Source organism: Scyliorhinus torazame, chromosome 1 (genome assembly GCF_047496885.1).
Source record: "Scyliorhinus torazame isolate Kashiwa2021f chromosome 1, sScyTor2.1, whole genome shotgun sequence".
Lineage (NCBI taxonomy): Eukaryota > Metazoa > Chordata > Chondrichthyes > Carcharhiniformes > Scyliorhinidae > Scyliorhinus > Scyliorhinus torazame.
The window spans coordinates 152,003,048-152,018,726 of NC_092707.1; the positions used below are offsets into that span (position 1 = coordinate 152,003,048).

Consider the following 15,679-nt stretch of genomic DNA (forward strand, 5'->3'; position numbering starts at 1 on the left):
ACTTAAATTTACATAGTGCCTTTTGCAACCTCAGGATATCCCAAAGTGCCTCATAGCCAGTGAAGCACTTTTTAAAGTTTAGTCACACTTGTAATGTAGGAAACGTGGCAGTCAATTTACTCACAGAAAGCTCCGACAATCAGCAATACAACAATCAGCAATACAATAATGACCAAGTAATCTGTTTTATGTGATGTTGACTGAGGGGTAAAGCATTAGCCACGACATTCAGGATAACTCGAGCGTTGCCCACTTCGGGCCTCTTCCCACGCTGGACTCAATTTTGAGTTTGGTAGGCGAGGTTCAGGGGCAGAGGAGGAAGCACAGCAGGTCACCCTGCTTATCCCTCAGACGTGAAAGTCTCCATCAAGGACTCCCTTTCCACATTGAGCACCCTCCACGTCTTTCCCCATGGACTCTCCGTCAAAACTTCCAATCTTCTGTCCCCACCCTCCCTCGGGTCTCACTTCCCCTTCCTGCCATGAAACCTCCCGCACACACTGGATCCCAGGGCTTAAAATCTTGAAGTGCTTGTAGTTCCAGTCCTAACCACTGATGCTGCTTGAACTGCAGAGCCAATGACCAAGCAGATTTGCTGGCAGCTCTCTGAGGTGGGACTTCCACCTGCATGTTGTGCAGAAGTTCCATCTCATGCCAATTAACCCTCTTTGAAGCATCAAATGATTGCCTGGCAAGACTGCATTCCCCATTGATTCTTGGGTGGGAAAATCCACCATCTGAGAAATTCTGCCCACAAGAGTTTCAGAAGCATCTTGAAGGAGGCAATAAGATGAAGAAGTTTAAGGAGGAAATTTCTAAGATTGCGGCCTAAGCAGTTGAAGGCAAGGCCACGGATGGTGGAGCGATAGAAATCGGGAGATAGGTCAGTTAGGACGAACACCAATAGCTCAAATTGTTGTAAGGCTGGAGGAGGTTCCAGAGTTTGGGGGGGGGGGGGTGAAAACTATTGAGAGAATTTTGAATACATGAATGAGAATTTTGAAATGGATTTAAAAGGATCCACACTGATGTGTCTCTATCTCCACAGATGGCTTGTTTACTCTGGAGCTTTCTTCGAAGGCCAGCAATGTGCTTTGGAAATGGGTGGCTATCGAACATTGGAGGAATGGGGAGCCACAAAAGCAGAAGTGGGCTCTCTGATGCCAGTAAAAATGGTACATGCGCAATTAAAAGCAACAGAAAAATATAATTGCAGAGATGGCAAAAGGGGTGTCAATGCAGGCCAATTTCCCCAGCATATTAACACAGGAACAAGCATGCGTTAGGAGACCAACTCGGGTTTGCTCCCTGGATATCACCAACTGGGAGGAACAAATAATCCCAGGAAGTCAATCTCTCCAGAATATTTGAGCACCTTGGGGTTCTTGTTTCTGAAAAAGTGAAGACTGAGAATTATGGAGCAGTTTAATAAGAGTGGGGAGGGGGCTGAGTGGGGGATGTGGAGAAATTGAACCCACTTGCAAGTAAGACCAGAAAAAGTTGCCTTAAATATAATTGCCCTCTAACACAGTGGTGGGCAACCTGTGGCCCATCCGGTTTCTGAGTGCGGCCTGCGAGATATTTTGTTGACCATTGCCCACATGCAGGGTTGACAGGTTCTGCTGTTTTTTGTCCCTGTACTTCTTTTCCTACTAGTATTACTAAAGCACGTAAAGCAAGGACACATGAAGTGAGGTGCATGCTGACAGCACACAACATTGTGAGAGCTGTGTGTCTAATCAAAACGCACTGAGTGTGATGTAAGCAGAGTAAGCATAAATATTTTCCTTTTGTCTTTACCATTTGGAGACGATGACAGCTCTATTAGTATCTGAATGATTAAGCAGTTCCTATAACTCTTTATGAAATATTTGGCATATATTAAATGTTTTCAATCTTATTCATGTGGTCATGGTTCGTGCACAAGCCTGATTTCAATCTTGCCGCCCACAAAGAAGGATGATCACTCCTGCGGCCCACTCACTAGCCTAGGTTGCTTATCAAGTCCAACCAGTCAAATGTTCCACTGCCAAAGATTTAATGACTTGTGTGGTTTATTTTCAGGGAGCTCCCAGGGTGGAGAAACCTTTCGAACCCAAGGTATGAAAACAGCGAATGGAGTTAAGCGTGTTTGTCATTACAGATTTGTTATGTATATGCAGCTTGGGGGGAGGGACTTTTGGGGGAAAATGTTACATATAAAATCCCTGTAAAGTTGTGAGTACCATTGGAGGAAATGTTTTCCTTTATTTTCTAGTCCCTCTCATTTCCTCCGTTCAGCCTTTTTCTCTTCCTTTTACTGCTCTCCCGCTCTCTATCTTCCCTCATTCTTACAACTTCACCATTTATTTCCCATCACTAGATGCCCTGATGGCGGTGGTAGTAGTGAATCATTGCCTTGAATGTTTGCAATGTAGCAGTTTGGTATAACTCAGGGTCTTGCTAGGCCACTTCAGAGGGCAATGAAATGACAACCACATTCAGAAGGATTGAGATCAAGACTGAATAAGGACAGTAGGTCTCCCTCCCAGAAAATACATTTGTGAAATAATTTTGGTTTTTAAACTGCAGTCTGACAGCTTTGTAGTCACTTTCACTGATATTAGATTTTAATTTCTAGATTCTTATTCAGATTCTCAAACTATTTTTAAATTTGTTTGTGGGATGTGGGCGTCACTGGCGGGGCCAACATTTATTGCCCGACCCCGAGAACATTTGGAGTCAACCACATTGCTGTGGATCTCGAGTCATATGTAGGCCAGACAGGACATTAGTGAACCAGATGGGTTTTTACGCCAATCAACAATGGTTCCATGGTCACCTTTAGACTTCTCATTCCAGATTTGTATTAAATTCTAATTTCACCATCTGCCATGGTGAGATTTGAACCCGAATCCCAGAACATGACTCTGGGTCTCCGGATTACTAGTCCAGCGATAATACCACTACGCCACTGCCTCCCCTTCTTTTGGTTATTAGCCCACTTCTTTTGATATTTCTATAATACCAGTACCACAATATTACCCCTTGGTGCTCCATGCTGGCCTGATGCAGTGAGCCTTCAGGAGCACCGTGCATACAGCTGTAACATGTACTCTCTGCTACACTCTCCAGCATCGCTGCTCTCCTCTGGAATGGATCCCTTACTCTTCACCTGGCATTCCTGGTTTAAAAAATATACATGCTTTTTCTTCCAGGTCAGCATTTTTGAGAAACCGTACTTTACAGGGAGAAGCAGAGACGTGTTCAATGACTCCCCAGATTTCCTGTCCAGATATCCGAACAATGGTGCTGCTCTCTCAAACGCTGGCTCCATAAAGGTGCTTGGAGGAATGTGAGTACCTCGGCACAGTACAGAAAGGGTTAAAATGGCCTGGGTGGGGGTACAGCTTGCTAATCACTGATCCATCGCCCGGTATTTTCCTCTTCGGGAAGGAGTAGCGAGGGGTTGAGGCTGAGATTTCCAACATCTCCCTTCCCACTGCCTGATCCATTATCTCAGGTCAGCAGCTATTTGCAAAGCGGGGCTGGCAGTGAGTAACTCACTACTACAGGGGGAGTGGTTGAAGAAAATAGTTTGGATGCATTTAAGCAGAAACTATGAGGGAGTAGGAATAGATGGTTACGATGATAAATTTAGCTGATGAAAGGTGGGAGGAGGCTTGAGTGAAGCATAAACACTGAATGACCTGTTTCTGTACAATATATCCTGTGTAATTGTTCATTATTGACAGAGTAATGGATTTCCAGAAAGGTGATGCATTCCTGATATTAGTGTTAGTGGTGGCTTGGTGGATCACACGCTCACCCTGGGTCTGACGGTCTGATGTATCTAGTGCAGCATCGACTGAGTGCTTCACTTAAGGAGGTGACGTCGGCGGCGCTGAAACGCTGGTTTGAATCCCAGCCCTGGGTCACTGTCCATGTGGAGTTTGCACATTCCCCCCATTTTTGCGTGGGTTTCACCCCCACAACCCAAAGATGTGCAGGTTAGATGGATTGGCCACGCTAAATTGCCCCTTAATTGGAAAAAAAATAATTGGGTACTCTACATTTTTTTTTAAAGGAGGTGATGTCTTTCAGATGAGATGTTAAACAAAGGCTCCGTCTGCCCCCTTGGGCAGATGTAATAGGTCCAGGGCGGCATGGTAGTGCAGTAGTTAGCACTGCTGCCTCACGGTGCTGAGGACCCGGATTCGATCCCGGCCCTGGGTCACTGTGTAGAGTTTGCACAATCTCCCTGTGTCTGCGTGGGTCTCACTCCCACAACCCAAAAAAATGCTCGGGGCAGGTGGAATGTCCACGTTATTGGAAAAAATAATTGGATATTCTAATTTTTAAAAAAAAGATGTAAAAGGTCCTGGGTGCTGTTTCGAAGAACTAAAAGTTCTCTTCGATATCCCGAGTCACTGATTACCCCTGGCCAACATCACTAAAACAATCGATCTGGTCACACATTTTCAGTCGCTATTGTGGGATCTCACTGTGCAATTGGCAATCATGTTTCCTATATCACAAGAGTGACTACACCTCCAGAATACTTCATTAGCTGTGAAGTGCTTTGGGTCACCCTGAGATCATGGAAGGTGCAGTGGAAGTGCAAATGCTGACTTTTTCTCCTATGCTGTCCTAAAAATGTTGTTTGGATGTTCGCTCATGAAGATGCTGCTCTTTAAATGTTTTCCATTGACTGCTGCTTTTTGTTTTCTTTAACATTTTTTGTAGTTGGGTTGGCTACTCGAAGGAAGGGTACAGGGGTCATCAGTATCTCTTGGAAGAAGGCGAGTTCCTGGACTGGAGGTCATGGGGTGGCTGCGATGAGGATTTAAAGTCACTCCGCCTCATCCGGGCAGTAAGTATTGGGATTTGAGAGAGACATTTCTTACAAAGGGACCAGCTATGCTGAAAGATAAGCTTCTCCCCCACCAGCTTAGCTGGTGAATGGCCCTGGCATGGAGAAGAGATGTGCTCCATAATCAATATCCAGCCTGCTATCTTGGCCGTGTAGCACTACGTTGCCACATGGAATAATGCGCTGGAAAGGGTGTTGGATATAGATCCAATAGAAACATTCAGTGGGGAATTAGATATCCACTTGAAATTAAAGTATTTGCTGGACTATGAAAGTTCAAGGGGAATAGGACTAACCGGATATCAGAGGTTACGATAGTCCCAATCCCACAAAATATGAGTGTATGGAAAGGCTCAGTAAACCAAGGTCCACCACACCAAGAAAACAAAAAGGGACGGTCAATAGAGAATTAAAGGTGCTATATTTAAATGTGTGCAGTGTATGGAACAAGGTAGATGAGCTTGTGGCCCAGATTGTGACTGGCAGGTAAGATGTGGTAGGCATCACAGAAACGTGGTTGCTGGGGGTTCAGGATTGGCATTTAAACATCCAGGGATTCACAACCTATCGAAAAGACAGAGAGGTGGGCAGAGGGGGCGGGGTTGCCTTGTTAATTAGGAATGAAATTAAATCAATAGCACTAAACGACATAGGGTCAGATGATGTGGCGTCTGTGTGGGTAGAGTTGAGGAACCACAAAGGCAAAAAACCATAATGGGAGTTATGTACAGGCCTCCTAACAGTGGTCAGGACCGGGGGCACAAAATGCACCACAAAATAGAAAGTGCATGTCAGAAAGGCAAGGTCACAGTGATCATGGGGGACTTCAATATGCAGGTGGACTGGGTAAATAATGCTGCCAGTGGACCCAAGGAAAGGGAATTCATTGAATGTTTACAGGAGGGCTTTTTGGAACAGCTTGTGATGGAGCCCACGAGGGAACAGGCCACTCTGGACTTAGTGTTATGTAATGAGCCAGACTTGATTAAAGACCTTAAAGTAAGGGAACACTTAGGCAGTGATCATAATATGGTAGAATTCGATCTCCAATTTGAAAGAAAGAAGGTAGAATCAGATGTAAAGGTGTTACAGTTAAATAAAGGTAACTACAGGGGCATGAGGGAGGAACTGACGAAAATCGACTGGGAGCAGAGCCTAGTGGGAAAGACAGTAGAACAGCAATGGCAGGAGTTTCTGGGAGTAATTGAGGACACAGTACAGATGTTCATCCCAAAGAAAAGAAAGGTTATCAGAGGGGGGATTAGGCAGCCATGGCTGACAAAGGAAGTTAGGGAATGCATCAAAGCAAAAGAGAAAGCCTATAATGTGGCAAAGAGTAGTGGGAAGTCAGAAGATTGGGAAGGCTACAAAAACAAACAGAGGATAACAAAGAGAGAAATAAGGAAAGAGAGGATCAAATATGAAGGTAAGCTAGCCAGTAACATTAGGAATGATAGTAAAAGTTTCTTTAAATACATTAAAAACAAATGGGAGGCAAAAGTTGACATTGGGCCGCTCCAAAATGACGCTGGTAATCTAGTGATGGGAGATAAGGAAATAGCTGAGGAACTAAATAAGTACTTTGCGTCAGTCTTCACAGTAGAAGACATGAGTAATATCCCAACAATTCAGGAGAGTCAGGGGGCAGAGTTGAATATGGTAGCCATCACAAAGGAGAAAGTGCTAGAGAAACTAAGAGGTCTAAAAATTGATAAATCTCCAGTCCCAGATGGGCTACATCCTAGAGTTCTAAAGGAGATAGCTGAAGAAATAGTGGAGGCGTTGGTGATGATGTTTCAACAGTCACTGGAGTCAGGGAAAGTCCCAGAGGATTGGAAAATCGTTGTTGTAACCCCCCTGTTCAAGAAGGGAACAAGGAAAAAGATGGAAAATTATAGGCCAATTAGCCTAACCTCGGTTGTTGGCAAGATTCTAGAATCCATTGTTAAGGATGAGATTTCTAAATTCTTGGAAGTGTAGGGTCGGATTAGGACAAGTCAGCATGGATTTAGTAAGGGGAGGTCGTGCCTGACAAACCTGTTCGAGTTCTTTGAAGAGATAACAAATAGGTTAGACCAAGGAGAGCCAATGGATGTTATCTATCTTGACTTCCAAAAGGCCTTTGATAAGGTGCCTCACGGGAGACTGCTGAGTAAAATAAGGGCCCATGGTATTCGAGGCAAGGTACTAACATGGATTGACGATTGGCTGTCAGGCAGAAGGCAGAGAGTTGGGATAAAAGGTTCTTTTTCGGAATGGCAACCGGTGACGAGTGGTGTCCCGCAGGGTTCAGTGTTGGGGCCACAGCTGTTCTCTTTATATATTAACGATCTAGATGACGGGACTGGGGGCATTTGGCTAAGTTTGCCGATGATACAAAGATAGGTGGAGGGGCAGGTAGTATGGAGGAGGTGGGGAGGCTGCAGAAAGATTTAGACAGTTTAGGAGAGTGGTCCAAGAAATGGCTGATGAAATTCAACGTGGGCAAGTGCGAGGTCTTGCACTTTGGAAAAAAGAATAGAGGCATGGACTATTTTCTAAACAGTGACACAATTCATAATGCTGAAGTGCAAAGGGACTTGGGAGTCCTAGTCCAGGATTCTCTAAAGGTAAACTTGCAGGTTGAGTCCGTAATTAAGAAAGCAAATGCAATGTTGTCATTTATCTCGAGGCTTGGAATATAAAAGCAGGGATGTACTTCTGAAGCTTTATAAAGCATTAGTTAGGCCCCATTTAGAATACTGTGAGCAATTTTGGGCCCCACACCTCCGGAAGGACATACTGGCACTGGAGCGAGTCCAGCGGAGATTCACACGGATGATCCCGGAATGATAGGCCTAACATACGATGAACGTCTGAGGATCCTGGGATTATATTCATTGGAGTTTAGGAGGTTGAGGGGAGATCTAATAGAAACTTACAAGGTAATGAATGGCTTAGATAGGGTGGACGTAGGGAAGTTGTTTCCATTAGCAGGGGAGACTAGGACCCGGGGGCACAGCCTTAGAATAAAAGGGAGTCACTTTAGAACAGAGATGAGGAGAAATTTCTTCAGCCAGAGAGTGGTGGGTCTGTGGAATTCATTGCCACAGAGGGCGGTGGAGGCCTGGACGTTGAGTGTCTTTAAGACAGAAGTTGATAAATTCTTGATTTCTCGAGGAATTAAGGGCTATGGGGCGAAATTCTCCCCCAACGGCGCGATGTCCGCCGACTGGCGCCAAAAACGGCGCCAGTCAGACAGGCATCGCGCCGGCCCAAAGGTGCGGAATGCTCCGCATCTTTGGGGGCGGAGCCCCAACATTGAGGGGCTAGGCCAACGCCGGAGGGATTTCCGCCCCGCCAGCTAGCGGAAATGGCGTTTGTTGCCCCGCCAGCTGGCGGAAATGGCGTTTGTTGCCCCGCCAGCTGGCGCGGAAATGTGGCGCATGCGTGGGAGCGTCAGCGGCCGCCGACAGTTTCCCGCGCATGCGCAGTGGGGAGAGTCTCTTCCACCTCCGCCATGGTGGAGGCCGTGGCGGAGGCGGAAGGGAAAGAGTGCCCCCACGGCACAGGCCCGCCCGCGGATCGGTGGGCCCCGATCGCGGGCCAGGCCACCGTGGGGGCACCCCCCGGGGTCAGATCGCCCCACCCCAGGACCCCGGAGCCCGCCCACGCCGCCTGGTCCCACCGGTAAATACCAGCTTTGATTTACGCCGGCGGGACAGGCAATTTCTGGGTGGGGCTTCGGCCCATCCGGGCCGGAGAATTGAGCGGGGGGTCCCGCCAACCGGCGCGGCCCGATTCCCGCCCCCGCCCAATCTCTGGTACCGGAGACTTCGGCGGGGGCGGGATTCACGGCGGCCAACGGCCATTCTCCGACCCGGCGGGGGGTCGGAGAATGACGCCCATGGAGAGAGAGCGGGTAAATGGAGTTGAAATCAGCCATGATTGAATGGTGGAGTGGACTCGATGGGTCGAATGGCCTTACTTCCACTCCTATGTCTTATGGTCTTATGGTTGTAAGACTTTATACTTTAATATGCAGATTTGCTAAAATGTGTTGTCACCCACAATGGGCGGGATTTACATCTCAACGTCTCGTAAAATCGTATTTGATTTTGCGAGATGTTACGGGCTGGGTAGATCCCGTGCGCAGGGTGTCCTGGCTTTTATTAACCATGCTGTGCTGTGGTGCGCCGTTTTTCAGGTGCAGCGTGGCCGTTGGACCGTGCTGTATGATTCTATTAGGCAGGGCAGAACGGTGGCACAAGTGGTTAGCACGGTTGCCTCACGGCACCAAGGTCCCAGGTTCGATCCCGGCTCTGGGTCACTTTCTGTGTGGAGTTTGCACATTCTCCCCGTGTTTGCATGGGTTTCGTCCCCACAACCCAAAGATGTGCAGGGTAGGTGGTTTGGCCACGCTAAGTTGCCCCTTAATTGGAAAAAAAAATGAAATGGATACTCTAAATTTTTTTTTTTAATATGATTCTATTAGGCAGGATGTAATTTGATTCTGGGTTGGGGCTTTGTTGGAAATTATCTTCCTGCTCCTGATGCCTCTGCTGTTTAGAGAACCTTTGGGGGCTGGGGTAGGGCGTGCAGGGGCACGTTCACAAGTGTTGTGGTGTGGAGGAAGGGGGGTAGTTTTGTGCATAATGTCGATTGATGGCCCACTGTGGTGACCACATTGTCAGAACAACCTATTGATAGACTAGGATGCTGAGAAGACCTGTGCTCCCAGCAATGTCACCTTCACCTTCATCACCTCCCATACCAGCCTCCCTGAACAGGCGCTGGAATGTGGCGACTAGGGGCTTTTCACAGTAACTTCATTTGAAGCCTACTTGTGACAAGCGATTTTCATTTTACATTTCATTTCATTTCATCAAAGAACAATGCAGCACAGGAACAGGCCCTTCGGCCCTCCAAGCCTGCACCAATCATGTGCCCTATCTAGCACGGCTATTGGGAATGGAAGGGGTGGTGGAATAATTGCATAGAAAAATGCTAATTGGCAGTAACTGAGCAGAAAGTGTGTTTGCGGGTGACCTGGTTTGATATCTTTTCTTTTTTGAAGGATTTTTCCAACCCTGCCATTGTTCTGCAAGAAACAAGTGACCAGGAGGAGAAAGATCCATTCGTGATCGATGATTCAGTACCAGATCTGGAGCTAATTGATGTTGTGGACGTCATACAATCCATTGATGTTTTGAGCGGAGTGTAAGTGACTGGAACCACATTGCAGAAGTCTGAACCAGTTAATGAAACAAAATGACGAGTGCTGGCTTGGGCTGCAAGTGTGCAATATCCAACAGAGCTGATATTATAATGCACACTGTGGTTGCTATTTCCTTTGTTTCACAAAGGCTGCTATTCCTTAACTCTGTTTCAATCTACTGCTCGGTTGTATTAGAGCCAAGGATACAATTTTGTAGCCATGATGACCAGGATAGCCTCAGGTTTGATCTCTGACGTGTTGCTGAATGATCTGATTTTGAGCTGGGCACCATAATCTGTCTCCAGTATGTGGATAGGGGATAAAAGCAAATTACTGCAGATGCTGGAATCTGAAACAAAAAGAGAAAATGTTGGGCAATCTCAGCAGGTCTGACAGCATCTGTGGGGAGAGAACAGAGCTTAATTTTTCGAGCCTGGAAGTTCCAGACTCCACCTTAGCTCTGTTCTCTCTCGACAGATGCTGTCAGACTTGCTCAGATTGTCCAGTGTTTCCTCTTTTTGTATATGGATAGGGGATCTGTGGAGTTTTCCCTTGCTTGCTACGGAGTGACCTGCGCTGCCAATGGGTGTGGCAGCAGATGGATTCAGGTACAGACTGCCAAGTGCTCCACAGTCGGACAATCCGTCGCCACTGATTGTCCACACCTGCAAAAAGAAGGTACCTTGAGTGAGGTATGGGGCGGGCCAACAATCCAGGGAGAAAATCCTACTGAAAAAACAAATGGGCTTACCATAAAAGTGAATCATTTCAAGAACTTCTATCCGGGCAACTGCGGAGGTTGTGGCTCAATGCCCAGCGTCGGGGTCCAAAACCTGTTTTCAATGCTCAGCATTGAGCTGCTTCCTTGCTGCCAAATATTCACAATTTCTTCTTTCAGGTGGGTGGCCTACGAAGGTGTCAATTATTCCGGATCACAGTACATTGTCGAGAAAGGAACTTATCGGAACCCTCAGGACTGGGGTGCCCAGATTAATTCCCTGCACCCCATCTTGCTGGTAAGCAGAATAATTACCTGAATACTGTATATCTTATAATCTTGATAATGCGCTCCCTTGCCCTGTGATGATTAAACCATGTGTGCAGATTTGCCACAGTGGCTCAATGGGCAAATACACACTCCACTTTATACCTGATTTTGTCACATGTGGAGCCTCCGAAGCCCGATCACCAGCCCGGGGTGGGATTTGGCTTACCTCAGCAAGTAATGAGGAGCAGCATCATTGGCCTCAGCACTACTGGATTGAGGTTGCCAACCCTCCAGGATTACCCCGAGGTCGTCCAAGAATTGAAAATGAATGCCCAAGGTACTGAAGACACATCAGGAGGCATTAAAACAATTGATGTTTTTTGTTGCATTTTCTTGGAAGTCTCCTGTTTATTCCTGTGGAAAGTATTGCTGATGGGACATAGGCTGCTTGACTCAAAGTCAAGAATTATCTAATCGGGTAAAAGAGTCTGTTTGTCTTCCAGTTGGCTGTGGGAAGGAGGGACATCGCAAAGGTGGACATGTTGGGTGGACAATTGCCAACTGGAGTTGACAACTCTACCCTGGTCTTGGGAAAGCGATACAAGAATTAAACAGTGTTTCTATTCCGTATTGCTATAAATTGACCCCCTGGAGAAGTGTTGTATGGATGTCAGGTAAATAAGAGGGTTCAAACTCATCTTGATGCCCCTTCAAGCATTGAATAGGCAGCTAACTGTGCAGTCTAGGCTAAGATGGCATTAGCTGGTGAAGGTAACAGTCTGTTTGTTATTTGGAGAACCTCCACTCTAAAAGGGATCAATTCTTTGTTGGAGCAAAGGTGGAAGAGAGGAAAGATTGGGGGAATAAAGTTTTGAGGAAAACATTGTGCGCGGGATTTACCGACCCCGTTGTTGGCAATGGGATTTCCCGGTGACTGCACCACTCATCACCGGGAACCCCGTGCGCCGGTGTGGGACCGGAATATCCCACCGCTGTGAACGCCCTGTATCTTTGAGAAGCCTATTCTTCTCAAAAATCCCTTCTGCACAGCAGACGTCTAACAGGATATTTATTTACCATAGGATATTTATTTACCATTGGAACCCATTTTAGAAGCGCTGTGCATGATCTTCTCAGCCTTGACTTGCTCAGTCCAATGATGAGAGACACTTAGGGCATCAGTGAGATGTTCAGGACCAGCACTGCTGCCTCACGGCGCCGAGGTCCCAGGTTCAATCCCAGCTCTGAGTCACTGTCCGTGTGGAGTTTGCACATTCTCCCGCTGTTTGCGTGGGTTTCGCCCCCGCAACCCAAAGATGTGCAAGCTAGGTGGATTGGACATGTTTAATTATCCTTTAATTGGAAAAAATGAATTGGGTACTCTAGTGAGATGTTCAGAATTTTCTCCAAGGGGGCAGGCGTGGTTAATTTTTAACAAAACCAAGTACTGTAATCCAGCAGAACATCTTTCTAGTGTTTTAAAACTAGTCTTTCATTTTACGGTAGCATGGTAGCATAGTGGTTAGCACTATGGCTTCACAGCACCAGGGTCCCAGGTTCGATTCACGCTTGGGTCACTGTCTGTGCGGAGTCTGCACATTCTCCCCGTGTGTGCGTGGGTTTCCTCCGGGTGCTCCGGTTTCCTCCCACAGTCCAAAGATGTGCAGGTTAGGTGGATTGACCATGATAAATTGCCCTTGGGTCAGATGGGGCTGCAGGGTTACGGGGATAGGGTGGAGGTTTGGGATTAAGTAGGCTGCTCTTTCCAAGAGCTGGTGCAGACATGATGGGCGAATGGCCTCCTTCTGCACTGTAGATTCTATGATTCTATATCATCAGGAGGAAAGGACATTCAGTCCCCCTTGCTGCCAATCCCATTCCACCATTGAGTTCACCATTGGTACCTGATCCCCATTTTGATGCAGATTGCTCAATACTCCCGCCTAAAACAAGTTTAAGCGTGTATCTCACTGCTTGCTGTAGCACAGGGGCTGTCAAGTGGGGATCCAGGAAAAGATTTCAAGGTGTTCCAATGGGGGGAGGGGAGGTGGAGGAACTCATCATCTCCATCATGTGGCGTTTGCATGGGATCCAAGAGCAGGATTGAGAGTGGTTCCTTCCCTGCAATGGTGACCTTGTTTTAGACTGTGCTTCCAGCAGTCACATGCCAATCACATGGTGGAGGCCGGTATAAGCCCTGCACCTCACTGCCTTGCTCTTGGCCACCTGAAACCAACACCACCCCCCTCCCCCGCGGTCATTGTCAAGCTTGGGAGGGAAGCAGTGTTTTTTTATTTTTTTATTTCGAGTACCCAATTATTTATTTTTCCAATTGATGGGCAATTTAGCGTGGCCAGTCCACATAACCTGCACATCTTTGGGTTGTGGGGGTGAAACCCACGCAGACATGGGGAGAATGTGCAAACTCCACATGGACAGTGACCCAATGCCGTGATTCGAATCCAGATCCTCAGCACCCGAGGCAGCAATGCTAACCATTGTGCCACGTGCCGCCCCTGGGAGGGAAGCAGTGTTGCTGGCCGATCACTGACAGTGTCTCTGCTGCTGTAGCTGGCAGAGGAGAGGGTTAAAAATAATACACAAAGAATGGGCTTCAAGTGAAATTATTTTGAAATTAAAATGATATTGAAGCGTTCTTATATATAAGCAGGCATGGTGCGGAGAAAAAAAAGCAAGCCTAAATAAAAAAACAAGGGAGGAAGCAAAAGATCTAAAATTTCCTTTGGAGGTTAGTATGTGCAATTTTGGGATGCTACAGCATCCTGGGAACCAGCAAGCACCTGTCAAATCTCTGGGCTAAGTTATATTCTGGCTGCATTCAGATTCTCACAAACCTTCCATGTTCTGTCATGAGGATAAGACAACAACTCCTCAGGCAGTGCAGGCAAAGCCAGAAAACTGATGGGCGCTTTGCAGTCAGTCTTGTGTGAGTGGATGAGTCCTCCAGCAGGTTTGTACCAGTCTGCATGTGGACAGTGGCCATGTATTTTGTACCACTGAAAGTGTTGGACCCATTTAGTTTCACATTAAGGAAAACTAAATAATAATGAATATATAATCTTTATTTGTCTAACTTAAATTTTACACCAACAAAATGTTCTATTGTGCTCTGGCGAGGTTTGTGGAATTTTGACAATATGGGAGGCGGTCCTTGGAAGCACAATGGTTGAGAAGAACCCCTGACCTTGCATGCTTCACAGTGCATCTCCCAGGAAAGTGGGGGGAGTGGGGCAGTGCAGTGAGGCATAAGCACAGACTGAATGATAATGTGATACCATCTTGTGTTTTATGTATTCAGGTGGAGCCAATTGGTCAGCAGCTGAGACTGAAGGCAAGTATCATTCTCCAGATTGTCCCACTGAATTTCTTTTGTAAGTGAGGTTAAGTTAGCTTTATCAATAGTGGCACGGAGTACAAAAACAAGGAAGGTATGCTGAACTTGTACAAAACATTGGTTTTAGATAGACCCCAGATTGAGTATTGGGGGGGGAAGATCATCGGACTGGAACTAGCCAGGTAGTCCAATCAAAAAGCAAACAAATGTATGATTGACCAAATGAACTATTTTTGTGCAGTTTGATTCAGTTAACCTATTGGGAGGTACCAGGGGTTTATCCCAGGTCTTTAATGAGTTGGATACTTTCATTAGGATAGGGGTAGGGATGCTACAATTAGCTTCATTGTCCCTGAGTTCTGTAGTGAACCCGTCTGACTCCTGAATGTTCTCTGGCAGAAAGTGCACATGTGGACATTAAACATGTGACAGGATAAGCATTGGCTGTGATAACCCACTTAAATAACAAGCCTACACTTGCAAGGTTCACATAATCTCAAATGACTTCTTGGGTGTGTTGCACTAATGCAAACTTCTCCTTTGGATCTACATCATAGAATTTACAGTGCAGAAGGAGGCCATTCGACCCATCAAGTCTGCACCGGCCCTTGGAAAGAGCACCCCACTTCCAACCTATCCCCAATAACCCACCAAACTTTTTGGACTCTAAGGGCAATTTAGCATGGCTAATCCACCTAACCTGCACATCTTTGGACTGTGGGAGGAAACCCACGCAGACACGAGTGGAATGTGCAGATTACGCACAGACAGTGACCCAAGCCGGGAATCGAACCTGGAACCCTGGAACTGTGGAGCAACTGTGCTAACCACTATATTAACATTGGGTTCCTCAGAAAAGGAGAAGTGCGACAGAGTGTTGGATGGGGAATGGTATGTTGAATTGGGCGAAGTCCCAACTCCATTGTTGAACTAGGTTGGGAGCCTAATTGTCACCATGGCCTTGCACAGTTCAGATTACCATGGACAGCATGCTCTGGCTCTGAGCTGCCATCGCTCACAAGCAGCACATACACCGTAAGATGTGTCAGAACATGGACAGCACCCCGCCCAAAGTGGGAAGATCTCCCTCAAGACCAATGTGGCTGTCACCACCCCAACCCCACCGCAGCAACAGCCCCCCACTTTTATCCCCAAAATGGCCACCATTCAACCAACAGATTGTGGGGAAATCTGGGCAATATAACAGAAGGGTTTAAAATTATGAAAGAATGAATGAAGGCAAATCGAAACAGACTGTTTCCAGTAGCTGAGGGAACCAGGAACAAA

The 15,679-nt window shown here is 46.7% G+C and overlaps 1 protein-coding gene across 1 annotated transcript in view; it reads left to right on the forward strand.

Moving 5' to 3' along the window:
• Positions 1–15,679, forward strand: part of LOC140415020 (uncharacterized) — a 132,752-nt gene that overhangs the window by 92,839 nt on the left and 24,234 nt on the right. The window contains exons 9-15 of the mRNA XM_072501025.1: positions 1,049–1,175; positions 2,065–2,100; positions 3,198–3,334; positions 4,726–4,852; positions 9,909–10,051; positions 10,948–11,065; positions 14,357–14,389. Coding sequence (XP_072357126.1) covers positions 1,049–1,175; positions 2,065–2,100; positions 3,198–3,334; positions 4,726–4,852; positions 9,909–10,051; positions 10,948–11,065; positions 14,357–14,389 — 721 coding nt within the window. The remainder of the gene's footprint in view (positions 1–1,048; positions 1,176–2,064; positions 2,101–3,197; positions 3,335–4,725; positions 4,853–9,908; positions 10,052–10,947; positions 11,066–14,356; positions 14,390–15,679) is intronic.